At 35.6% G+C, this 25,890-nt stretch overlaps 10 protein-coding genes across 10 annotated transcripts; 2 read left to right on the forward strand and 8 right to left on the reverse strand.

Moving 5' to 3' along the window:
* Window positions 1-131: 131 nt before the first annotated feature.
* Window positions 132-1,213, reverse strand: L201_001398 (uncharacterized protein; the record flags this gene model as incomplete). The annotated part of the gene is made up of 4 exons (XM_066217187.1): window positions 132-174; window positions 345-530; window positions 608-651; window positions 1,097-1,213. The coding sequence occupies 4 exons, from the start codon at window positions 1,211-1,213 to the stop codon at window positions 132-134; spliced, it is 390 nt and encodes a 129-aa protein (XP_066073284.1).
* Window positions 1,214-2,206: 993 nt separating this feature from the next.
* On the reverse strand, window positions 2,207-4,285 carry L201_001399 (uncharacterized protein; the record flags this gene model as incomplete). Its single annotated transcript, XM_066217188.1, has 6 exons — window positions 2,207-2,312; window positions 2,514-2,676; window positions 2,875-2,897; window positions 3,011-3,534; window positions 3,873-4,040; window positions 4,283-4,285. The coding sequence occupies 6 exons, from the start codon at window positions 4,283-4,285 to the stop codon at window positions 2,207-2,209; spliced, it is 987 nt and encodes a 328-aa protein (XP_066073285.1).
* Window positions 4,286-5,619: 1,334 nt separating this feature from the next.
* On the reverse strand, window positions 5,620-6,570 carry L201_001400 (uncharacterized protein; the record flags this gene model as incomplete). Its single annotated transcript, XM_066217189.1, has 1 exon — window positions 5,620-6,570. The coding sequence occupies one exon, from the start codon at window positions 6,568-6,570 to the stop codon at window positions 5,620-5,622; it is 951 nt and encodes a 316-aa protein (XP_066073286.1).
* An 815-nt stretch (window positions 6,571-7,385) lies between these two features.
* On the reverse strand, window positions 7,386-9,786 carry L201_001401 (uncharacterized protein; the record flags this gene model as incomplete). Its single annotated transcript, XM_066217190.1, has 10 exons — window positions 7,386-7,610; window positions 7,685-7,810; window positions 7,885-7,925; window positions 8,005-8,491; window positions 8,549-8,672; window positions 8,739-9,040; window positions 9,109-9,232; window positions 9,301-9,417; window positions 9,509-9,588; window positions 9,673-9,786. The coding sequence occupies 10 exons, from the start codon at window positions 9,784-9,786 to the stop codon at window positions 7,386-7,388; spliced, it is 1,740 nt and encodes a 579-aa protein (XP_066073287.1).
* A 392-nt stretch (window positions 9,787-10,178) lies between these two features.
* On the reverse strand, window positions 10,179-11,717 carry L201_001402 (uncharacterized protein; the record flags this gene model as incomplete). The annotated part of the gene is made up of 4 exons (XM_066217191.1): window positions 10,179-11,040; window positions 11,118-11,245; window positions 11,345-11,563; window positions 11,643-11,717. The coding sequence occupies 4 exons, from the start codon at window positions 11,715-11,717 to the stop codon at window positions 10,179-10,181; spliced, it is 1,284 nt and encodes a 427-aa protein (XP_066073288.1).
* Window positions 11,718-14,204: 2,487 nt separating this feature from the next.
* L201_001403 (protein disulfide-isomerase domain) lies at window positions 14,205-16,401 on the forward strand (the record flags this gene model as incomplete). The annotated part of the gene is made up of 9 exons (XM_066217192.1): window positions 14,205-14,344; window positions 14,444-14,457; window positions 14,541-14,559; window positions 14,637-14,700; window positions 14,770-14,909; window positions 14,971-15,039; window positions 15,148-15,893; window positions 16,013-16,076; window positions 16,143-16,401. The coding sequence occupies 9 exons, from the start codon at window positions 14,205-14,207 to the stop codon at window positions 16,399-16,401; spliced, it is 1,515 nt and encodes a 504-aa protein (XP_066073289.1).
* Window positions 16,402-17,342: 941 nt separating this feature from the next.
* On the forward strand, window positions 17,343-18,284 carry L201_001404 (uncharacterized protein; the record flags this gene model as incomplete). The annotated part of the gene is made up of 1 exon (XM_066217193.1): window positions 17,343-18,284. One exon carries the CDS (start codon window positions 17,343-17,345, stop codon window positions 18,282-18,284), a length of 942 nt encoding a protein of 313 aa, XP_066073290.1.
* Window positions 18,285-18,797: 513 nt separating this feature from the next.
* Window positions 18,798-19,460, reverse strand: L201_001405 (uncharacterized protein; the record flags this gene model as incomplete). The annotated part of the gene is made up of 1 exon (XM_066217194.1): window positions 18,798-19,460. The coding sequence occupies one exon, from the start codon at window positions 19,458-19,460 to the stop codon at window positions 18,798-18,800; it is 663 nt and encodes a 220-aa protein (XP_066073291.1).
* A 480-nt stretch (window positions 19,461-19,940) lies between these two features.
* Window positions 19,941-22,443, reverse strand: L201_001406 (uncharacterized protein; the record flags this gene model as incomplete). The annotated part of the gene is made up of 6 exons (XM_066217195.1): window positions 19,941-20,103; window positions 20,276-20,525; window positions 20,618-20,825; window positions 20,991-21,296; window positions 21,444-22,162; window positions 22,359-22,443. 6 exons carry the CDS (start codon window positions 22,441-22,443, stop codon window positions 19,941-19,943), a joined length of 1,731 nt encoding a protein of 576 aa, XP_066073292.1.
* Window positions 22,444-23,333: 890 nt separating this feature from the next.
* On the reverse strand, window positions 23,334-25,828 carry L201_001407 (uncharacterized protein; the record flags this gene model as incomplete). Its single annotated transcript, XM_066217196.1, has 2 exons — window positions 23,334-25,321; window positions 25,417-25,828. The coding sequence occupies 2 exons, from the start codon at window positions 25,826-25,828 to the stop codon at window positions 23,334-23,336; spliced, it is 2,400 nt and encodes a 799-aa protein (XP_066073293.1).
* Between the last annotated feature and the right edge of the window lie 62 nt (window positions 25,829-25,890).

Here is a 25,890-nt window from a genome sequence, read left to right on the forward strand (position 1 = left end):
AATCACCTTCTACTACTGCTCCCATGTCTTTTTGTGTGTTTGTTTATTGGTCATGCAAAATCATACATCTCTTTCCGTTTCGTCAAAAAACGAAAATTTACTAAGCCCAAACGAAAATGATGATATGAAATCTAAGCTTCCTCGGTTCTGAGTTTAGCGTTAGGGTTGGTGATTCTGGAAGAGATGGGTAAAAAGGAAATGTCAGCATATATACCACAAACTGATGTTGTTTCTGAGATAGTGATTGATGTATTGATCTTTCTAGATATCGTGACCAATCGATTGACTGTGCAACACCAAGGTGTATATTTTGTTTGCGAAGAAAAGTAGAATAAATAACTCACTTAACACCTAAAACTTTAGCTCTAGCAACAATCTCTACTCTTTTTTTACTTGATACACCGTGGGCAATTGAAGCAGCGTATTTACCAGAGTGCATAAGTAAAAGTTCAAGTTCAGATAAGTTGTGAACTAATAATTCTTTGTGTCCTGATGGTAAAAGGTGTTTGGTTTTTTTGTTTGAACCGTAACTATAGAAAGGAAGGAAAAATCGTGATTAGCGATCAGGTTTGATTTGGTGAAACAATTGTTTCATTTTTTGACTTACCCAATTTTTGGCATAGGGAGTTGACCCTTGAATCTTCTTCGGACCTGTTGATAGATAAAATGTTGGTTAGTTGTATGATTCCAGATAAAATGTATTGTTTTGCTTTAACATAAAAAGCAAGATTGTGGAAACGTATGATATCTAAATGAATGGCATATAGCAATTGAACGGTAGATTGGTGATGATGAAGGCAGACCACAAGGATATGGCATAAATCATCTTGATTTCCTGTAATGTCTTCAGGCCTTCCAGCACTATCCGTCATCCACCCTCTACTTCTTTACGTCCTTCCTATTCCACTCTCATTTTAATTGAACTATCCAACAACATCCACCATATATATCGTAATATCCATTTATATGGTTTCTATCATTCCGCAAAAAAATCCCACAATATATTCTAAAATCATCCTTGAATAGCTATATATCTCTATCCTCTTCTACTATCCAAATCTCGCATTGATCCCTAAAGAATAGTTTGAATACCCACTCTGTTATCAATACCCTTAGGTTTTCTCCATGATTCTTTTACACCATGGTATCTATCAGATTGATGCCTTTTGAAGGTCTTTGTTCGTTTTTTGACAATTGGAATGTGAGCTGGCATTTTGACTATTTATCGATGTCAATATATTGGTGAGATGAATGAAAATGGAGACAGAGATTAGTTTGATTTGGTGAAGTTGGAAATTTTTTCGATCAAAATTAGGTTTTGTTGAATGATAGTTGTAGGTTGAAAAGAAAAACAAAAGAAAAATCCTATAAATCAGCACAAAATTCCACCTTCTTTTCCGCTATATTGATTTCCTTCCATATGTTGAAACGTGAACGTACCGAACTTGAGGGATGAAACCTTGAAGGATGAAGAAGAAGGAAACCTCTGTCAAAGATGAATTTTGTATATATCCAGCGTTGAACGATTGAGGGATTTGCGGAATCGGTGAGGATCGCTTACTGGAGGCAAACACTGAGAGACAGAGAGGAAGGAGCGAGAGAGAGCAGTATGCAGTGACAGTGACAGTAACAGTAACAGTAACAGTGGCACCACAGCATACATCCCATACAATCATACAATGATAGAGCAAAACGTGGGAACGCGGATGATAATGGTAAGTGGCGCTCACCGCAGACAAGCCTGTGCACAAGAGGTTGCTTCGGATATAAGAAGATATGTTGTTATCACCGATGGTAACGGCTTGGTCCCGGGTACGCGTCCAAGACATGTTATACCCCAGCTCAAGCTATGCATGTCCTCATCCTACTCACTCATGTACTCAATAGCTATCACAAAACAAAGACTACACAAATATCGTAATCGTCATATCATGAGAATACAGTGTCAGACACATACACAGTATACATGAAGGTTCTGAACATTGTATACATAGACGATCATACAAAGCGTTCCTCCCGTCCATCCACGGTCAACATTGCCTTTTTTTCTCTTACAGACTATTTGAGTGCCCAGCTGAAAATAGTGGAAATAGTCAACTCGAATATTAGCCATAAAAACAAATTGTCGAAGCGCTACAATCAGTTCAGGTGGTCTGCCAACATAGTGTGGGTGTCACAGGTGATGGAGATCAAGAGGACAGCAAACTCACGTTTTAACAACAAACAGTTCATCTGGCATACCTTGCTGTATTTCTTCCCTTATAACTGTCAAACCAGCTTCTTTGAAGCAGTCTAACCATTTTTGGTGTGATCTAGATGAGTGAAGAAAACAAATCGATAAGCTATTCACCCATATACTTAACTCCTCAGGACGACACCCTTCTTCCAAATTACCACCATTTTACCAAGCGCTTGTACAGAGCCATTACATGTATTATTCATGGCTTGCTTGATCTGGCTTTGCTATATCTCTTATGATATCATCAAATGAAAGAAAGAGGAAAGATACTCACCTAGTCAAACTTGAATCTTCTTCATCCAAAAATTCCTGTCCAACTCCACCAGCAGCATCATCACAACAGTTCTCTTTTACAAATATGAAATTCTCGTCACCATCCCTTAAAGCCGCACGAGACGCTCGAAGGAATGCTATAAGATCATCGTGAGACATGTGACCTGGAAAGACAAAATAGTTGAAAACCAAAGTTAGCTGAAAAAGAATTCACGTTGGAATCCATCACGTATTACGTGAATTGCGAGATCAACGATTATATGATAATGGTCAACCTCCTTCCACAGGAAAATATCGCCAAGAGCCATCCTGATCACTTTATCATTGAGGATTACAGTAGTATAGGAATGTCTTTCACTTACCCAAACACCATTGACACCAAATGCTGTGATGTAGCGCGAAAAGAACATATTCAGCTCAGCGGTTTCATAATCCACAGACAGATCTGTATTTCACAAGGCGAAAGAGCAATTGACGAATCTGCATGTGGCTACTCACACATCATATATAATCTCATCGGCCATACAACCTTGTTTCTCTTTCTGATTTCCATTATTAGGTGAAGATACTAAACCAATTTCTTGAGCTTGATCATCTACTGGAAATTTTGGATCTAAATTCTGTAAACCTCTTTTAATAAACCTAACTCTTTTTTGTTTTTGTTTCTGTTGATTATCAAATCTTCTTTTTTGTTCTTTATATAACTCTAATTCTAATTCATCATTACCATTTGGTTGTTCTGGTAAAATAGGTAAATCTCTCCATTCACCTTTTAAAGCAGATCTATAACCTTCTTTAACGAATTTCTCAACAGGTTCTAATAAGACTACATCGTCAAAAAGAGGCAGTAACACATGTCTTGATACTCTACCTATTCCCGCACCTACATCTAATACAACCCTTCGATGTTCTGGTGCTGAAGAAGGTATTATAGGTGTTAAAGGATTGGAAAAGGTTGATAAAGATGGTACTAAAGATAGTAAGAGTAATCTGGATGATAGTTGTTCTATGTGTGGTACGGGCTATATTTGAGAAGTGATGATCAGTAATTAGTAATTAGCCATCAATCAGATATGTTGACAAAAAGTATCGCTTCCGTCTGCCAAACCGTTATGTATTGATAACAAGGTATATTCGAAGATCGTCCAAAGGAGAAAAGAAGGGATATTTAATTGGATAAAATCCACTGATCGTGGTGCGAGGACGTGTCCCTTTTTCAGTCTAAACTCCCCTGTAATCATTCAAGATTGTGATATGTTTCCTATTCCGTCCAGCGCGCAAGTTCCAACTTTGGGTACAAAGATTACGTGGTAGAGGTGCAATGCGAACGACCAACAAACAAATAAAGAGGACTACTCACACCTTCACCATAACCACCTAAAACACCATTAACACTAGCATCGACATTATCCCAATATTCAATACCTTTTTCATATACTGGTCCTGGAGGTTGTTTCTTTTTCAAAGCTGAACCTAAAGCTGATCCAGATGGTTTATCATTTGGTTTATGTCGTTTAGCGTCAGGTGCCTAAGTGATGAATACAATATTATGAATCGAATTAGTAGGAAATACTTTCCCAGCCGTAATGGTATTGTTGACTTTGAGACTTCTACCATTCCCAGTTCTATTGAAGCAGTCTTGATATGATAAGGTTTTATGATGACTTACATCAAGAGCGGGCTTTCAACAAGAATAAAAGTTGATTGAGATTAACGATACTCTTTGATCTGATCAAAGGGAGTCTCTCCTCATTCTAGTGGGGGACTTACCATTTTCAATAGATTACTAGTAGTACTGATTTCTCAAATTGGGATTTGTTCTAGTTCTTTCTGCCTCTCGGTATTACTGTCTGATATGTATATACGCAATTCAAGTATCTAGACAATCTTTATGATGACTTATAGAACAATGTTCACGTTCATCAACATTAACTTGATCAACTTGGTTACTATAATTTGTTTACCCATGTCCATGCTTTTCAGGAACAAATCACCTCCACTTTACACGTCCACCTCGTTTTTCGCTTTTGAAGGAAAAAGAAGCGAATATACTGTACGAGTATATCTTAGGCGATCAATACTGAATCCTGGTTTGGGGTTTTTTGTTTGTCCATAAATATACATGCTACGTATCAAGCTATATACATATATATTGCCTATTGCCAAATATACTTTGCTTCCTTGAATACTATCCAGCTACGATGATCTGAGATTCATAGAGACTAATCGATGTTCAAGGCGATGGATCAATTATCTACCAATCATCAGGATAAGCTTTCTTTCCTCCTCAATGAACAGATCGAAGCACGAAACAAGTCAAAGTGAGAAGTATCATATCAATGTGGTGATCTGGGATGACAGAGTTTAAACTTTGAAGACGATATGGTACATTGGGAAAGGGTTTATCACGTACCTCTATCTCGAGTGCATCTTTCTTCTCTTCTTTTTCAATCTTCTTTGTCTTTTCTTTCTCCATTTGTCTCTCATATTTTACTTCGTATAATTCAATGCTCCGAAAGTATATTCAGCTTCGTTGCCCTAGTTGGAGTACCTACTCATGGGGGGTCTCTGGGGATCAGAGGCGGGAACACGACAATAAAGCGTCGCGAAGACGGGACTCACCTAGACACGTTGTATTGTAAGTCATGTCCGTTTTGAATTTTTGGGTGATAAGAAAGAAGGAGCGAAAATAGAAGGTCAAGTGGAGAAAGCTGACAGCAGGCTTATATATGAGACGACACTAACAGGCAGTCAAGTCCACCGTGAGTATTTGATGACATATCGAAGCGCACACATGACAAATTCATGACTTATGATCCAGTCATTTGATGTTGTCATATGATGGTTATGACGAGACTGATGGTGCCGATCGTTCTTGTAAGAAACCCTACAGACACAGCCACAATGCAGCATGATCTTCACCAAAGGGCAACGCAAATATATCTTTATGATAAGAGTATAGATAATCAATTTGTTCATCCGAGTGCAAGCGGACACACAATAAACAATCTGATTCACAAGTGACCAAGTTGTAAAAGGTTTAAGTGTACTACAGTATGCGATACTTTCTGTCTATACTTTCTATCTATTCTATTTAATCTACCTTTTTAAGCAAAGTAAAAATCGTTTTTATTTAATTCATCTAACAAATCCAATTCTTTTGGTTCCCATCCCAATTTTTCTCTTGTCAGATCATTTGAAGCTGGAATATCTAAAGGTAAAACCATTGAAATGAAAGGACCGAAAACTTTAATTGATTCTTGTCCATCTCCAGAAGTTTCGATTGATCTTAAAGGTAAATTCAATTTACCACTTAAGGTAATTGATAAATCTTTAATTTTAAATCCATCTTTTGAAGATAAAGCATGATAAATATTTGTTTCTTTATTTTTTTCTAAAGCTTTAACATAAATTTCTGCTGCATCATTAACATGAATTGATGTCCATTTATTTAAACCTTGATTTAAATATCCTACAAATCCATTTAATTTTGAAATTAGAATTAAATTTTTTAAAAAACCTTTTTCACCTTTACCATATACGATTGGACTTAATCTAATTACGATATTTTTTAAATTTGGATAATCAATTGAAATTTTTGAATAATAATCTGGTCTTTGTGGAGTTTCAAAAATATCTTTTTCACTTAATAAATTTTCACTATTAAATCCTGCTATAGCACCACCTAAAATACCTGAAGTATTAATTAAAATTTTATCTTTGCTTTTATTTTCACTAGATGACAATCCTTTTGCTAAATGAAGAATTGCTTCAGACGCAACAATTGATTCTTTGAAATAATCATATGTTGGATCAGAACCAAATCCATCTAAATTAAATGCTAAATGAATTACAGCATCTACTGTCGAAGCTGTCTTTTCTAATAATGATGAATCTTCAATTTTACCTCTTATGGTTGTTTTACATCCTAATTCATTTAAAATTTTATCTGATGTTTCGGATCTTGATAATCCAATTACTTCATGTCCATTTGAAACTAATAATGGGATAATTCTAGTACCGATAAATCCTGATCCACCTGTAATGAATACTTTCATTTTGCTCTAAATGTGATTTAAGACGTGTGTATCTATGAGTTGTTCATGATTAGTCAAGCTCAAAGAAGATGTTAAAAGTATGGTAGACAGACTTACAGGTTTACCTTGAGTAAGAAAAGGAAGACAAGAGGGAAATTTAGAAAGTGTTTGTTGGTTAGGATGTCGTAAATGATATTGAATCTCTCGTAAGATTACTCTATTTATAGTTATCAGATATGGGATGGGGTTGAATCAAGTTATACCCAGGAAACAGACCGCAGGCTATTGTATCAATGTTATACCCAAACAACCACTAAAGCCGAGCCATTGACCGAAAAGAACAAAGCATTATCTATAATCTTATACAGACTCGAGCTGTCTTGTGGTCATATGCCGGTTCTCCAAGTATCCAAGTGAGATCTTACTGTTTGTGCTCCTGTTGATAATCTTGGTCATATGATCTATCATGATGTTGCTCGGCTTATGACACAGATAGGCGCTGACTTTAGCTGGATTGGTTGCCAGAAGTATTGTCAAGGATACGGGTACCGTCCATAAGCTGCGCGACTTAGAGCACCATGTCTAATCCAAGTTTCATCATTGCTCATTTGACCTTCGGTCGAGAGTACAAGCAAGGAAATGTAAGATACTCATCAGCATTTCTTTATCTAGACAACGAAATCATGGAACAGCGAGGGTGAAAGAAGGTTATCAAAGCGTAATATGCTGAAATCGGCCATTGACCCAAATGTTCGGTCGCCGGTCGATAGGCGAACCCACTTAATCTCAAGTTGATCATGTCTCCCCAATGGTACAGTACATCACGATCAGATATGCTACGATTTGGTACTCTCTCTCAAAGTTTTCCTTTCTTCCCCTAAATTAGCATATTGTTGAGGATTGACTCTGACATTCAACCAATTCATATAATTCCAAAATTTCCACCATTTATGAGACGTATCTTTCTGTCTCCAAGGATCAAGTGATAAATCCCTTAAAAGAACTCGAGTGTATGAAAGATCGTTAAATGCTGAAACGTATGTTCCGGATGGTATAGCTTCCTGCATCAAGCAAACGTATCAATCATCAGCAAGGATGAATTATCGGAATTGACTGATAAACGGAGAGAACTTACATATGGATCTATACCTGGATAACGAGCTCTAGTAAAATTGTTATCGGCTTGAATCTCTTCCAAACATTTTTCTTTGGTTAAAGGTAATTTAAGGAAAGGATCATCTTTGAATAGAGATGATATCCACTGTTCATTTCCAACAAGTTATTATTCATGTTAAGAAAAAAACCAATGAGGTAAAGTAAAATCTTTAAGCTTACGTGAGATTCTACTTCATAAGTAAGAGCAGGAATAAAGAAAGCTAAGAACGATAAGCGCACATCAAACACAAAATTTCAGCTTTGTAACATTATCAATTGTGATTCCGTAAAATGGCTTACGCCTTGTAGCCCCCGTAATAGCCAAATCTCTCTTCTCATATCTTCCATATGGTAAAATTCCTCTTAATACTAAAGGTAACTTGATTGAACCTACTTCATTACTCTGAATAGTTTTCCATTGTTTGCGCATATTCAGTACTTTCCCCTCAGAATTAGGTTCAGGAGGTATTCGTTCTAATCCCAACTTTCTTCTTGTTACAGAATCGATAAAATTATAGGTACCTCCTTTATATCCTGTAGCTGTTACGATAGCACCACACTTGATTATGATGTTTTCGAGCTTATTACCATCCACTTGTTTGTCGAATTGGACTTCATTAATGTCAACAGATATAGGTGTAACGTTGTTTACAGAAGCAATTTTACCTGTTTTCAATAGAGCTAAGAAATCTTGCGGACCAGAAGGTATACCTCCTGCGAAATGCGCTAAAGATAAAAATGGATCGCTTGTTGGAGGTGGTAAATTGTTATTGGTATATATTCCAGTCTAAGATAGAAATCAGCGAGATCTGTACAGAAGATGTAACAGGAGAAGGATACATACCCAAGCACCACGCATCATTGCCCAAAATGCCTTTACCCATCCTGCTCCTATGGATGTACAATGATAAAACCACATCGTCCAACTATCAATGATTCTACTTGGTCCAAACAAGATATCCAAACGGCTATGGGAAAAACACATGTTAAGCTGAAGACGCAGTAAATAAATCACAGCATGAAGGTACACTTACTTCGCACCCATCATACCCGGTGGTACAGATGGTGAAAACCATTTTAACGGACCTCTAAATGCCCATATCACTTTTCTACCTCGATTAGCTAGTATAGCAGCTGTATCCATTGCACTTTTCCCACCACCAATTACTAAGATGGTATCTTTGTCACCTTCATCTTCATCATGAGGGATCTTCGATGACGATGAGACGGTAGAAAGTAGCTTGTCCATTCCTGATGGATAAGCTAGAGTAGATGTATGGAATGTTGGTACAGGAGGATTTTCAAAAATGTTTGGAGTATATGGTTTTCCAAGATACTATATTGATGCAGAATCGTCTTATATAAGTGAAGAATTTTTTTGCTGAGATAACTTTATTCACTTACTCCAGTAGCCAGAACAACTCTATCAAAGGATCTTTCTTCTTCATACCCCCTATGCTTCAACGAGACTATCCACCCTCTGTCATTGTTGTCTTTCGGTACAAGGGATGATATTTCTGTATCGAGTCTGTGAGAAGGTATCAGCGATACACAATGAAGATCAACGACATAATGGGAAGAGTAAAGTGAACTCACAATACTTCCGCATGTCCCTCGATGAAATGATGATAAAAATCCTCTAAATACCTCTTATATGTTCTAGCTGGAACTACATCGCCTAGAAGGTTAGATGGTTTAGGCATATCAAGACCTCTATGTATATCGTTTCATATGGTATCAGCTAAATACATCTTGACTTGACCTGTTTTGTAATCCCAAATGCAGCTTAGTCAACTTAACTCACGAAAATGTAAATGCACCCCAAGGTGAATTAGTCGTTAAATCTGGATATGTATTTCTCCAACATCCTCCAACTCCATCTTCCTATCATGATGAGCATTTTGAACATTGGCATATCAGCGCCAAAAAAAGACTTTTACTTTATTTCACTTGTACAGTAAGATTCACCTTGGCTACCATAGTCACCTTGAATCCATCTTGAATTAGTGTCCTAGCGTTAACAAGTCCTGCTGGACCACATCCAATGATCAAAACTGATATTCCTTCTTCCTTGTCTTCCATGATAGGTTTGTTGATCCCAATGTCCGTCGAATATACTGTATATTTGAAGTCATGTTAGAGTGGAAAGCTGATATCCATTGCTTTATAAAGACAATGAATGTAATTATGGGTCAAACATCACTCATGCTTATACACATCGGGCTGTCGGCAAAGGTGATCTACTCGTATATCAATATTCGTCATCATTGTGCCTGAATATGGTTTCAGTTTCAACCAAAAGATAAGGTGGATGTAGTCATAGGACAATGGGATGCTCTTTCATAAGGATAGGTATCAATCGATACTGATTGGATCAATGCATGCGAGGATTACCAAGTAAGAATACAACGGGTTGAGGTGTGATCTTCTATGTGTTTATACATGTATATATATGTCTATGTGTGAGATTGTTATCAAGCGTCATCCTTTCTCTTCCCCAATTCTATATCATCAACTTCTTCTTTTTCATCTATATCTACAGGTTCAAACAAAGAAAATCTCCTAGGTGAAAGAGCTTGAGGGAAATATTGTAATTCTTCCATCGGTGTAAAAGGTGAAGCTGTACTACCTGTTCTTGATGAATATGAATTTGAACCTGAACCTGATCTTCTATTATTATATTGTGATTCTGATGAAATTATACCTTGTACCGAACTTAACGAATCACGATTTCCATAATTGTTATTATTCATAAATTCAATTGGTCTTACACCAAATGGTGTTGAACCTTGATAACCTTCAACATGATAATCTAAAGCAGTTTGAGCTAAATTTATAGGTAATTTATTTCTTTCATCTTCTTCAACGGCATCTTTAGGTTTTTCCTTTTCCTCTGTATTCGCAGTGGTGATAGAATCGCCTCTAGGTTTAGGTGAAGTTGGATTTCTTGAATTTATAGTAAAAACAACTGATAAAGCATATAATTCAGTTATACTTTCTAATAAAACCCAAAAAAAATCATTTTTAGTTCGATGTGCTGCAGGTGAAGCTAAAAAAATTATACACATTATACCACCAACTAAATGTGTTAATAAAACAGTTTCTAAAGTTAATGCAATCATTTTTTTAACTAATGTTCTAGTTGATTGAAATACTGAATTTCTTGCTTGTCTAAATCTAAATACTAATATTAATGTAATGGTTCCATCTGTAAATGCTGATAATCCCATCCAAGTTATTGCAACTATTTGTGAAGGTATACCTATAGCTCTTGATTTAAATGATTCTTTACTGACAAATGGATCATCCGCCCATATTCTAGCAGTAATGGCAAGACTAAATTTTTGATTTAAACAGACAAACAAGTTAGACATACAGTAGAACGCATTTCCATGAAAGGTAAGAAGACTCACGCTATACCAGCAGCTAACGTTATAGTAGCTAGAATAGATACCATCCAAATCATCCAAGGTTTTCTTCCTGTTAACATCCAAGCTCTTCTACCGAAATACAATTGGGCAGTAAATGCCATTAATGGAACCTATACAACACAATCATAAGTACTCGTCCACTCTTTTGGTATACGATCATTTCTTCTTGCTATTTGAGAGTTTTCAAGGGTCAAAGGGATGATACTCACTAATCCATCTTGAAAGCTCAGTGGCCACCAGAAAGTACCCCATATTGAAGGATTTTTTATACCTCCAACAAAATATTGATGACTTGATAACAGTATGATTAAAATTTGTAATGTACTTAGAGTAAATATCCAACCAACTAGTAATCTAATTTTCCATGAATCTCTATGACGACCAAAATATCGAACAACTTGAGATACATGTACTCCATATAAGGCCAGCTATTAAATTATAATAAGCAAATCATGGGAATTAGTTTATATCGCTTTATATAATAATTTGCAACAAGTAATAACTCACAGCAAGATAAGATCCTAATAGATATCCCGTTGGAGCTACAGGATATGGATTATTGCTTTTGGCTATATCTTCCATGTTTGCAGACTCATGACCACTACTTATCACTTATAACAAATACTAAAAACGCCGGTTTCTTACTACTGAACTGTAACGCTGATCTGAGGTTGTGTTCTGATGATGAACTAAAGGTCCGTCAGGGAGGTAGATGAGGACTAAATGTTACTCGCTTTGATTACCAGTTCAAGCACGCTGTATGTGTATTTGAATGGATAGATAACAGAATGTTTCGATATAATTGATTGAAATCGATTCAAGATAATAATCTTTGATGGTTTATGCGAGACAAAGATATCAGATAGAAGAATGTTTCAAAAGGAAAAGCAGGTTATCGAGGATCAAAAAGGTTTTACTGATCTGGTAGTAGCTTGAATTTTGTTGTTCGATTGCTGTTAATAACGAGGTGAGATAGGTGGGGGTGAGTCACGAGGTAAAAATTATCAAGGAGGCGTTTATTTTTAAGTGGTGGATATATCTATTGTCATGCAGCAATTACTTTTTGGCGGAATGTCATAAAGAGTCGCAAGTTGTAAAACGCCATTGAAGAATATTGTACTCGTACTGTACAAGAGTGATCGGATTCTCAACGTTTTCCCCGGCTTTAATCAAGATCTATCCCTGATACATTCTGGAATCAAAAACTGTTATAAGGTGAAGAATAAAGTGGTGAAAGCAGAACCCGAATATATAACTAGTACGTATACTTAAAAACCGCAACAGGTAAAAAAGAAAAAAGAAAACCACTTTTAATTTGTCCCGGGATCCGAGTGCCTTGTTCTTTACTGTGATGCAGCGTAAGATAAAAGAGAAAACGCGTTTCTTTTATGAAGATCCCTGTTCTGGGACAAGAATAGGAGATGGAAGATATTAGGAGATCTACGTGATATTCAGGGCGGGCTGTTTTTTGTTCCTTTTCATATCGAATTTACCTTGTCAAGTGTAGACCACATGGAGAGGACATTACAGTATACAGTATTAGAATGATGCCGAAGTTGCACCTCCTATTAGTTATCTTATCCTCTTCTATTTGTCTCACACTGTACTTCGGTATGTCTCAAGGAACTAGATTAACAACGATCTCATCAAATCATCATTTATAGACAAGAACCAATGGATCTTCCTTCAAAGTTTTTTGAGTAATCAAAGATGTAAAATTCTTCTTTCTTACAAACGCTTGAGAAAAACGTGATTTTATGCCCTTGAAACTGATAAAACACCCTGTACGATTTCAGGGCGTTGTAGATCACTTAATTATAACGATAATACACTTTCGTAGCCGATTAAGCAAATATTCACCTTTACTTTTACTAAGGTTATGCAGCGAGAGGCAGAAAGACGAAGTCGTCTTGACTACCATGGGATGTTGGAATTTGCCTCGAAGATGTTTTCTCTGATCTTCACCGGGCTTCTATTCATCGATTAATACTACATACAATGCAGTAAAAGTGAAAGATATAGAGGAACAAAATAAAGTGTGTGTCCGGCAAAGGCTGGCTTCCCGTCAGATTACACTTTACACCACCCATAATATATTGAAGCCTTTTGATCAGCCATGAAATCAAAAGGCTGGAGTGAACGTGAATTACGACGACAATAATGTTTGCCTTTGCATAACAAGAAATGCCTTCTCGTATGCATGAAGATGGTTTACGCCGATGTATTTCGAGCTGAAATCCGGTAAAGGTAAATCAATTGAAGATAAATCAAATTCTATCATGCGAAAACCATGCGAATGTCTAGTAAGCTGCGGGCTGGAAGAATAACCTGAACTATGAGCGACATCTTATCTGTATCACCAGTCAATAGACGATAAGGTCGAAGAGAGATTTGAGGGAACAGAAATAGATGTTCACCCTCCATAACATGTTATCATGGCTTTCACCGTACTAGTTTGTAATTTGATACAATAGAAACTGATACTGCAATGGAAGTAGGACTGACATATGAGCTTGATCTGATCCTTTGTTGTGCATTTTAACTGCTGATTAGGTTCATATTTTAGCGAACTCATGTAACCAACTACGGTACTCCGGTCCTCCGAATCAGCAATTAGAAACAATACAATGATGATGACGGATTAACGGAGTATCGGTCTGAGGTTACAGCAGAGCACTACAACATCTAGCGTAAGAAGATCAGTCCCAAGTTGTACAGCATCCAGACTGATCTTCCTGTGTCCTCATATCGAATCTGATCAAAAGCTGTGTCTATGTATGCATCTTTCATGCTTTTACACGTTGATTTGATTTTACTTTGTTCGGCTATGGTAAAAGTCACTACTTATTTAGCTTTGTGATACCCTGAATGGTGTCTTTTAATTTGTTCACTGTACAGTCTAGTTCGCGTCGACGTGGAGCATTTGCTGATTAATAATAATAATAATATTCATATAATGATCATTCTTCATTCCGGTACATATTATTATTATTCCATTCAACCTCTTTCACCTCATACTCATATACCTCAATTTGCCACCTGTATCTTGAATAGTACCAATAGCTCAACATGAAGATCTCGTCAAAATTAACTTTGGCTTTAGCTGCTCTTTTACCAGCTTTAACCTCTGTTGTAGCTTCAGATGTATATGATTTGTCTCAAGATACATTCAAAGGTGAAGTTATCGGTGAAGATTTAGCTTTGGTAGAGTGAGTGTTCTTACTTTGTTGTTGTGACCTATATGGATGGTCAGTCTGTGAACATTTATAGAGTCATAGCTAACTAACTAAGTTGTCGTTTATCAATAGGTTCTTCGCTCCTTGTATGTTTGATTTGTCATTTGACTGCTTTGGGCGGTTGATGCAATATGACTGACTTTTACAAACATTATAACATTATATTAAGGGTGTGGACATTGTAAGAAGTGAGTTAACTGGCTGAAACATGACAGATGGATCTGAATATTAGCTAATATCCTGAATTATCTCACCTATTAATTAGCCTTGCTCCTCATTACGAAGAAGCAGCTACCGAACTCCAAAAGAAGGGAATCAAGCTTGCTAAGGTGAGTTACATCGTTGTGACATCTATATAATGTTAAGAGTAGATATCTGACTTGTATATAATAATATAGGTCGACTGTACCGAACATGCTGATCTCTGTCAAGAATATGGTGTAAATGGTTATCCAACTCTCAAAGTTTTCAGAAATGGTACACCAACAGATTACACTGGTCCTAGAAAAGCTGATGGTATTATTAGTTATATGATCAAGTGGGTTTGTCGTGTAGCATAATTTTATAAATGTCGAATGCTGATGAATGCCTTTTCACAGACAATCTCTCCCAGCCGTTTCCGACGTTACTTCAGATTCTCACGCTGAATTCATCAAATCTGACAAAGTGTGAGTTTACAGCTTTTCTGCTTGACTGAGGTCATCCGAGTCGTCGCGATACTTCTTCATGTAGTCGTATGCTATGTGTAGGCTAAAGCTGACCTAAATACCTCTCAGCGTCCTTGTCGCTTATGGTGACGCTTCTCACCCAATCCCATCAGCTTATTCAGAATTCGCTAGTGGAGCAAGAGATAACTACCTCTTTGGTCAATACACCGATTCCTCATTACCTTCTATCCCAGAATCACCTTCTTTACCAGCAATCGTATTATACAAATCATTCGATGAAGGATATTCTGTTTTATCTGCATCAGAAATCGCCAAGCTCGATTCAGCTTCATTAAGTGATTTCGTCAAAACAAACTCAGTTCCTTTATTAGATGAAATTTCACCTGAAAACTTCGGTACATATGCAGAACAGAATTTACCTATAGCATATTTATTCGCTGATCCAGCAGAAAGTGAATCAAGAGATAAATTAATCGAGGAATTAAAACCAATTGCCAAAGAATTTAAAGGAAAAATCAATTTCGTTTTTATTGATGCAATTAAATTTATTGATCATGGAAAATCATTAAATTTACCAGGTGATTCATGGCCAGCTTTCGTCGTTCAAGATTTAGCTTTACAAACTAAATACCCATTACAAGAAAATAATGGTAAAGTAACACCAAAAGCAGTTAAATCTTTCTTGGAAAAATTCGTAAAAGGTGATATTCCAGCTTCAATTAAATCTGCTCCTATACCAACAAAACAATCAGATCCAGTTTATAAATTAGTTGCAGATGATTGGGAAAATCTTTTCGGTAATCAAGATAAAGATATTTTCGCTGAATTCTTCGCTCCATGGTGTGGTCATTGTCGTGAGTATCTTGACAATTCTTTTGACAATGTCATCCCTTCCTCTGCCTCTGACTTTTATAGGCGACCACCTACAGAGCAATAAGGAACTTTGAAGCTAATATATACATAACCATCGCAGAACGACTCGCTCCTATTTGGGATACATTGGCTGAAAAATACGCTTCCAACTCTAACATTGTCATGTGAGTGACAAACAAACAATCTTAAGACTGTGACTGAACAAGAACTAATCTCTTACTTGTTGATAGTGCTCAAATGGATGCTACCGAGAACGATATTCCACCTGCCGCACCATTCAAAGTACAAGGATTCCCAACACTTAAATTCAGACCAGCTGGTCAATCAGAATTCGTAGACTACAATGGAGATCGAAGTTTAGATTCTTTAGTTGAATTTGTTGAAACTCATAGAAAATCAACAGGTGGTGAAAGTGCTAGTGGATCAAATGGTGATGTAGATGAAGAAGTTTTCGATGACGAAGATGCTCCTGAACACGACGAACTCTAGATGGCAGGGTAGCGGCGTTGTTGGAAGTGGGAAAATTGATAGTAAGAAGAACCTGAAGCAGAAGAAGAAGAGAAATGACGAAGGATCCAAGAATTTATCTCTTATTTCCTGTTCAGGAAACCATTGTGCAATACACCGCCATTATGTAGATACGATAAGTATGCACGATTATACCCGGTTCCAACCATCCAATTTCAACTTCGAAATGCAAATCTTGCTCACGGTCATTAAACCTATTCACCAGTAGTTGGCGTGAGACCACTGATTAAAGCCGACGGGCAGCTCTGTGAAAACATAGAGATAACGTTATACGTGAGTACTACATCTCTACTTTCGGTTGCCGATCACCGAGGTTATAGAAGACTGTCCTGCTTTGGGTTTTGGCTCCTCGCAATTGGGAGCGAATCTTCATCTATTGCTCTAAAGATAGAATCTCACAGCGATCACGACTTGTAAAGCTAAACACCTAACTCTAATCCGTCGGTCATCTCATATCGTCTAAATCAGACTATGCTGTATGGCATAAATAACGTAACGTAAGGCGATGAAGAAATCTCTCCCGAGGTCTTTCTTCTTCCATCTCTTGTTAGTCACTGTAGCTGGAGTTATTTAGTCTGACTCATAAGGGTATTCACTCACTTACGAGAGGGTGATGCACAGTGGAAATGTGTATTCTGTGAACACTGATCAATAACGTAGCTTTCATTACAAGGTGGCCCGAGATTAAATGATCTCGGTGATAAGTTATATGACGAAGTAAGGAAATCATATCTGAAGGTATATATGTACGCAAGTAGCTGCTGAATTTAAAATTTATCCATGCAAGCTTCACCCTGCAAGAATCACAAAAGGTTATCCATACAGTGAAGTGGTTTATTGAGGATTCTTATTATAACTTATTCACATAAGTTAAACCGAAACGAGTAAATAGTATTAACAATATGAAAGTATTCATTACCGGAGGATCGGGTTGGATTGGATCAAGGATTATACCATTATTGGTTGACAATAAATACGAAGTATTAGCCTTATCAAGAAGTGCAAAATCTGATCCGATAATCCAAGAAAAAGGTGGGAAACCAATTAGAGGTGATATAGAAGATGTTGAATTTTTAGAAAATTTATCAAGTCAAGTTGATCATGTTATACATTTAGCATTTAACCATGATGGGTTTGGTAAATCAGATGAATACGATTTCGCCAAACAATCTAAAATATCTTGTGATGCTGTATTAGCTTTATCAAAAGGATTATCTTCTAAAAAATCTGAATCTAAATTAGATTTAAAACAAAGAATTTTAATCAATACTTCAGGTACATTAGCAGGATCAATGTCAGGTTTTGCTGGAAGTGGAAAATTCTTGAATGAAAATGATATTTTCGATATACCAATGAGACCTGATCATTATAAACTAATTGAAGAAAAAGGTTTGATTCCAATTATAATTCGTTTAAGTCCTGTTGTTTATGGTAAAGGTGATAAAGGATTTATAAAGAATTTGTTCAACATTTCTAAACAAAAAGGAATTTCAGGATATCCAGAAAATAGTAAAAATAATAGATGGACAACAGTACATGTTAATGACGCTGCTGAATTATATTTAAAAGCTTTACAATTAGGTAAAAAAGGTTATTATCATGGTGTTTCAAATACAGGATTGAAAATTAAAGATATCGCTAAAACCATTGGTGATAAGTTGAATTTACCAACAGAGGAAATTGAGAATGAAAAAGGTGTAGAACATTTTGGTCATTTTATGAATATGGTTCTGGGTTTAGATGCTCCTGCTTCAAATGATCAAACTAAAATATTAACAGGTTGGGAACCCAAAGAAATTGGTTTATTGGAATTATTAAAAACTACAGATGATTATTTTGTTTAGACAACGGGATGAGGTTCTCGATTACCGAACTTTCGGTCGATACTGTATAAGCAGAACGCCTTACATATCAGTCAAGCTATAGATCAAATGTCGAGCTATATGATATGTACAGTATTTCTCATTTGGATCCCTTTCGTTTTCATTTGTCATTTGAAGCAAGTTACAAATTCCAATTCACTAAGTATATCTCATTAAGGGTAACCATTGCCTCATTGACTTGCTATCTATATATCGCAGTGATGAAGTCTAAGAATTTTACGAATCATGCCTCATTCCAACAAAGGAGAAAACAATAACATGGTACAGTATACCGCACATCAAAGATACCGAAGAAATTGATCTGCATCGAAGAAGAAAGTTGCAACTTTACCGTACCACTAAGTTAAAAGCTATAAATTTATGTCAATTTCGTTTGAACATAACATAGCAATCATTTACCTGAAGAGTAAGTTATGCAAACGATATGTTTGACTGGATCAATGGGAGATTCCTGACCCATCTACAGTACATCACTTAATTTCCTGTTTTGAACCGAAACTTACTTTGATTAATCATATCTGGTTTATCGAAATAATCCCCAAGTGAAATTGACGCAATTGATCTATCTGATTCACATTGCAATCCATCGGTTGAATTGGAGATGATTTTAAAGTTGATTGTATTTGGATCCAATCTATTCCTAGAGGTTGAAGACGAAGTTTTGAATCCAGACCAGAATGATTTCCGTTTTGTCACATATCTATTTGAATTAATATCAATTTTCATATGTAGTTCATCTAAATTTACAGGACGAGTACTAGTTCCAACGTTAGATCCATCATTTTCAATATTGGTATTAGAATATACTAGATAAAGTTTGGATTTAATTTGATCAGTTAAATCAGATTCAATCTCAGGATAAATCAATGACCAATTTCTTTCTGATATCAATCTTTGATATTCTTTTTTGAAAGGATCTTCATCATTATCTTTATCGTTAGATGTTTGATCTTTCTCAATTGATAACTGATTGATTGAATTTTCATTCAAGTTGATTAATTGATCTCCTATTTCTCTAGTCAACCTGATTGACGTATTGTGAATAATTTGTTCTGCAAGATCATTGGTTAGGGATCTTAAAGTTGAAGTTGAAATATCAGAAAATGCGGTTGAGGAAGAATTAGAGAATGAGGACATTATTGCGTATCCAATAGCTTGATATAGTAGGATGAGTAAAGATCAAGAAGTTGTGAGTAAAAAGTAATTGAGAGTGAAATGATAGAAGAATGAAAAAAAAAAAAAAACTCATATAGCTCACGCTAACATACAAATAAGATACAATACTGTACATGCCATACATTTTCACTCCGATTCAGTCCTTCTGCCAGCTAAACAAATCCTTTGTGAGATTGTCTTTTGAGATGACATATATCCTTTTACTCAGACTTCTTACTGTTCCATTCAATACTGCCACATCGTGGGCCTCGCGAACCTGTAATGTACTGCAGTGTTAAAGCGCTTTACTTAGTCTTGTCGAGAAGATTCACAGACATTTGTCTATATGTGTACAGATGTACAGATCATTAAAACCAGCTATCAAGACAAACTGACAAATGCATTTATTGACTAGAACAAGTATAGGAATCCCCTCCACTGCTTACTATAACTTGACTTTGTTTATAACTCTTCTTCTTCTTGACCTCTTACTACCCAAGAACCATTACTACCTGGCCAAATATCTACTGAGTAATTAGATTCTTTATCAAGTATAAATTTAGTTGGGAACCCTTTAAAATGTACTAAAGTTTCAATTTCTGACCATTTCGGTTCACCGTATAATCTATTTCATAGAGTACAAGTCAGCTCAGCTAGCTATTCAGTATCTTCTCGATGATAGGAGATTACAAGTTTCAACAGAAAAAGTATATAATATAGAACAAAGGTAAGATTGTGAAAATACTCTCTGATGTATTATCTATATCCCATCGGTAGACAAAGACAAATTTACTCACGTATAAATAGCTAATCTAATTTTCCAAATTTCTTTTTTAGCTCCATTTTTCAGCAAAGTAGCATTCCCAATCTTTTCATCAAAATAAAATTCAAATTTTTCTTCCTTTTCAATCGATTTAATCAATTCTTTAACGTCAACTTTAGGTACAGGTTTTTCGAATAGTTGTTGATTCTTCTCTCGATTCTGGTATAATAGTTCATCGAAAAAGGATCTTTCTTCTGCTTGAGAAGCTGGAATCTCTATTTCATCTATAAGAACAAGAACATTTACTTAGAGTTAGTCCTCGGGCAAATTATTGTACATTAGAAGAAATCATTTCATTCGAAATATGGTAACTTACTTTCGCTATGCTCATTGACTTCATTCTCTTCTGCGTTCTCCTGATTATGATTTTTGATTAACTCTGTGAATCTCCAAATAGATTCTCCAGCTTCAGTATCTTGATCAGTTTCGAGAATTGCGAATTCCAAACCACCATGGAAAATTGAAACTGGTTCGGAATCTTCATATTCAGCTAAGACTGTTAAGTCGGGTAAAGCTTCTTCGGGCTAAAAAATCAATGATATGGAACATACTGTTAGCCAAGCTACGTAAGAATGAAATCAAGGAAGATTCCTTTCATATCCATATAATGGGTGAATCAAAGGAGAGACTTCAACCATTCTGGCAAGATGCCAAAGTAGAGATATCGATGGTGCATCATGATAACTCACTTTTCCATCTGTCCATAATTTTATGGTCATTTCACCAACACCATTCTCGATTTTATCAGCTTGCCAGTCAACAACTTCGAATCTAGCTTTTGACCAGATTTCCTTCCGGGTCATGACACCAGTGTCAATTTCGGGCTTTTCTTCAGCTTCAGCTTGAACGGCTTCATCAATTGTGTTGTTGTCAACGTTACTATCTGCTTTAGATTTGGTTTTTTTTGCAGATTCAGTAAGGTAGGTAGAGGGAACGGAAGAAATGTCTTCCATGTCCTCCAGAGCAGCTTCTCTTTTGGCACTGATAGGTTTGACCTATAACACCAAACATTCCGTTAGCAAAAAGAAGCGAAAGGAATTCAATTACAGATATCGGCTGAATACTTATTGTGTTTAGAGATGACTCGATCGGTTCTTTCGGAATGGAAAAGGAAACAATATCAGTATGTGAATTCAACTTACCTGTTTCCATTCAGTATCTTCAGGATTTAAATTGAATGAAATTTTATTTGATTTCAAGATACCAGTTTCTTGTTCTTGTTTTCTATTTTCAAGCAATTGATTTAAAGAATCAGCTAACATTTGACCAAATTTATCATCTTCTATAATATCACCAAATTTAATTTGTCTATCTTCAATATCTTTACCTATACTTGTATTTCTTTCATGATAATCTTTAGCAGTTTTTTCTAAATTTTCTCTTAATTCATTTAAAGCTTTTTCAATAGTTTCATCATCAGCTGGTGCACCTAATCCTAATTCAGAAGAAAATTTTGAAAATTGTGATGATAATGATGTTGATGGTTTTCTTCTAGCTAACATGATAGAAGAATTATTGAAATCTCTTAAAACTAACGGTCTAAAATGTTTAAATGTTTTTTTGGAATTATCAATTAATAGATTTTTACCACTTCTTTTAGTCAATAATAATGATGAACCTGTTATTAAAAATACCATGATTGTCGTTCCAAAAGCAATCAAACTTGTTGTAGAATTATTACTGATATAAGTCGATAATTGGTTGAAAACTGAAGAAGAAGAAGATACAATCCCTTCGTTATAACCTTTATTGTAGATGGATTGAACAAGTGCTTGAGATAATGGATATGTTGAGTGTCCTACGAGTTTATTGCTACTTGCGGATGATTCAGTTGATGGTTGATCTGGTAGAGAATTCGTTTCTATAAGATAGATAGATATAGTAGGCGAATCAGCTTTATGTATCATACATGAAATTGATGATCAGTCTTCAAGTGATAGCGATGTATTCCCTTTTGTTTCGCTTGACAGAAATTCATCATTGAATGAGATAGTAGTATTGATTGAAAACAAGGTGATACCATTAAGTGTATAAAGGCGGCAAACAGATACTCCTACTCACTGATTGTAAATAATCTGATTCTTCTTTGTTATAACTACTAGAATATAAATAATTATCTAACAAACCTAGGAAATTAGGCATATACCTGTTTTCAAATAGACAGTTAAAAAGAGTTCGAATTCACAAAAGAAAGTAATACACTTTGAAAATGTAAGAAAGAAATGAGAAAACAAAAGTAGGAAGGAATCATCTTGCATGTTTATATACGTTGAAGAAACCTTCTACTTGATTATTTCAGAACACTTCACATCGCAATCCAATCAATCACACATCTAACATCCTCGAAAAAAAAAGAAAGTCATAGCGAGCTAACCAAGCGAATTTTCATTGTCGTCAATGTTCCACTTCTCTCCTCTCATACCTTTGACGAAGGTGTTCAAAGTATGAGGTTCAACCTTGAGACATTAGATTTATGTTAAGGGGGCAGGGGTAAAAGTATCATATATGTATGAGCTATCGATAAATCATTGTTAGTTGAAAAGACGATTAAAATGCCTTCATTAGATGATCAATAAGAATGAAAACAACAATAAGAGAAATGGGAAATTACCCGATAAATCCATTTCAGGCACAGGGGTAAATGTTAGATAAGATTGTCAAGATTTTATATTGTATTTTATATTCATATAGTTTGGTAGAATGCATGTAGATATATTTGAATAGACCGGGAAACGGTGAGAGGCAAGGTGATATTGTGGTACGTTACTGCATGAGAGGTGAATATACAAACAAGTAAAAAACAACTGTCAAGTGAAAAAGCTGGAAATATACAGATTTACAACCGAGGTACTCGTAAAGAAACAACAAAAGGATTTAACAATTTAAATCCCGAACACAGAGCCACAAATGCAGAGAATTATCAAAGTACAAAGAACACATCAATAAACTGTCAACCTGAAAGAACTAATATGGATGCTCTGCTATGATTTATCTGAAACAACCGAGGGCAAATTTGGAAATACGATATCACGCTAATGGAAAGGCCAATCACCAAATCTTCTTCTTACTCTGCTGACTGCCCAAGCACCAATACTTCTATCTTCATTACTAGTTCGATTATTACTTTCGTCCTTTGCGTTACTTCTGTGAACTTTGTTTGTATCTGATGATGAAGATGAATTTGAAGGTTGATACCAACCAAAACCTTTGATTCTCCATTGATCATTCAATCCCAAAGAGGAAGAGGAAGGCAAAGAATGGAATGTCCACCAATGTTCATGTTGTCTTTGTTGAGCCTGATGAGTCGATTGTGAACGTGGACTTTGGACCCTAGTTTGAAATGAAGAAGGACGAGAAGAAGAAGAAGAAGAAGTAGTAGTAGAATCCTGGTCCTTGCTTCTGAAAGCCGAAGAAGAGGTTGTGTTGGAGTTGGAACCAGCGCTGTATTTCGTTGATCTCCCTGAAGGTGGGGGAGGTGGACTATTAGACGAATCATCATCGTCATTATTGGATTCGTTTTTTTTCTTAACGGAATTCTTGAGTGTGGAATGGTTGACATTGAAGTCTACATCGTTTGAATCGCGTTTAAGTGAAGAGGCTAGATAAGGATTTTTGACCTTGTCAAGTGGTGTAGAAAATTGAATTCCTTCTTTTGGCCCATTTTCCTCTTCCAAAGTATCAGGAATTTCCACTAATTTGGGTTCTACTGTAATTTGCTCAGGTTTGCCATCGTCCTGCATAGTTTTACTTTGATCATCCAAATAAGATTTCTTAACACCTTCAATCGCTTTCCTGATATCTGAAAATGGCATTATATCAGTATCTAAACCTGTTGCTCCAGGTTGTACATTTAATCTTATGCTGTTCATTAATCTATTACCGTAAGGTGAAGCTGAAGATGGAGTTGCTGTAGATGTAGATGTAGGAGATGAAGAGTGATTGGCTGCTGGCGAAGAAGGTAAAGGAGCAGGAGCAGGAGCAGGAGCAGGAGCAGGAGTAGGAGGTGGTAAAGGAGTATTCTCTGATGAAGAGGAACTAGTTGACGTTGAACTTGAAGCAGAAGTCGATGTACCACTACCTGATTTACTTCTTGATGATTTCGTAGTGATAGATTTATCTTTTAATTCTTTTACATCTTTTTCCAAATTACTTAAAATATTTTGTATATTATCAATTTTAATTGAATTATTTTTTAAAAATTGATTATTTAAACTAATTTCACCTGATAAATCTCTATTTAAAGTATTATTCAATTTATTTATTTTATCATTTATATTATGAGTTTCAATTGAAACCCTATTTATAATCTCTCTTAAATTTGTACTTGAATTTGTACTTGAATTCTCATTTCCTGTTTTTTTAAGATTCATCATCATAGTCAAAGGTGTAATACAAGTTTGTATATTTTCTAGAGACATTTTTATTTTCAATAAATCATTTTGATTTCCATTAAAATCTTTAGCAATCATTCTAAATTCTTTTTTGAAATCATTTTTCATCGTTTCAATATTCTCCTTCAATAATGATAATGATACATTTTCAATATTTTTTTTATTTAAATTGTCTATAGCCTTGTTTGGAGGTATTCCAGATACTATAGATTTTAAATTACTAGTTCCGTTATTATTATCATAATTGTTATTATTATCTTCAATCAATTTCCTAATTCCCAAGATTTCCTTATTCAATTTATTTAATCCATTCAAATCATTTTTATCTCTTAAAGAAATTAAAGCTAAAGTTTCTTCTAAACCTCTTTCAACGTTCTTCAATCTGTTTGAAATGGAATAGGTCAATAAACCTGTAGTGATTAAAATCGTAAATCCACCTAAATACCATAAATAATTACTATTATCCCTTGAATTGATTGGTAGAGGTTCAACATCGTTGTTGTCATTGTTAGGAATAAAGGTAGAAGTGGATGAGTAAGGTAAGAAAGGTTTTATTTTTAATGCATCATTGTATCCTGCTTTATAGGATGATCTAATCATAGTATCAAGTATGACCATATTACGGGAATCTGCGAATGATAGATGAATAGAATAAGCGTTTATAGGCAATATCGATTTTTACCAATATCAACAACGATGAAGTATTTCGAATACCTGTACTCACGTAATCGTCCTTGCCCAGGAGGTTGACCATTATCGAGTATATCTTGCAAATCTGAATTCTCATGTTTAATTAACGCTGGAGACGATGCGTTTTCATCATTCATCCTTGACAAAGGGGAGCTAAAGAAAGGCAATGGTCTTTGTTGGTATTGATCATCACTCGATCTTGCTTTCGTTTGATGATCTTCGTTGAGCTGATCTTCCTTTCCATCGGTACTGTTCCATCCATTTGAAGACCATTTCTTAACGTATATTTTACCTTCCCAATTCCCATTTGGATCTTCCCAATTTTTCTCATATTCCCTCCATTTACTCTTACTGCTATCTCTAGCACCTTCCTTTCCATCCTGAGTATGTTCGATCGTCTCTTGTTCGGAATTTGAAAGTGGTTGACATGATGTGAACCATCTCATTGTTATTGATAATCCAAGGTTAAGGTTATCTGTTTAGATTGATTTCGTTGCTTGATATAGCG

This window comes from Kwoniella dendrophila, chromosome 1, assembly GCF_036810415.1.
Source record: "Kwoniella dendrophila CBS 6074 chromosome 1, complete sequence".
NCBI classification, from domain to species: Eukaryota; Fungi; Basidiomycota; class Tremellomycetes; order Tremellales; family Cryptococcaceae; genus Kwoniella; species Kwoniella dendrophila.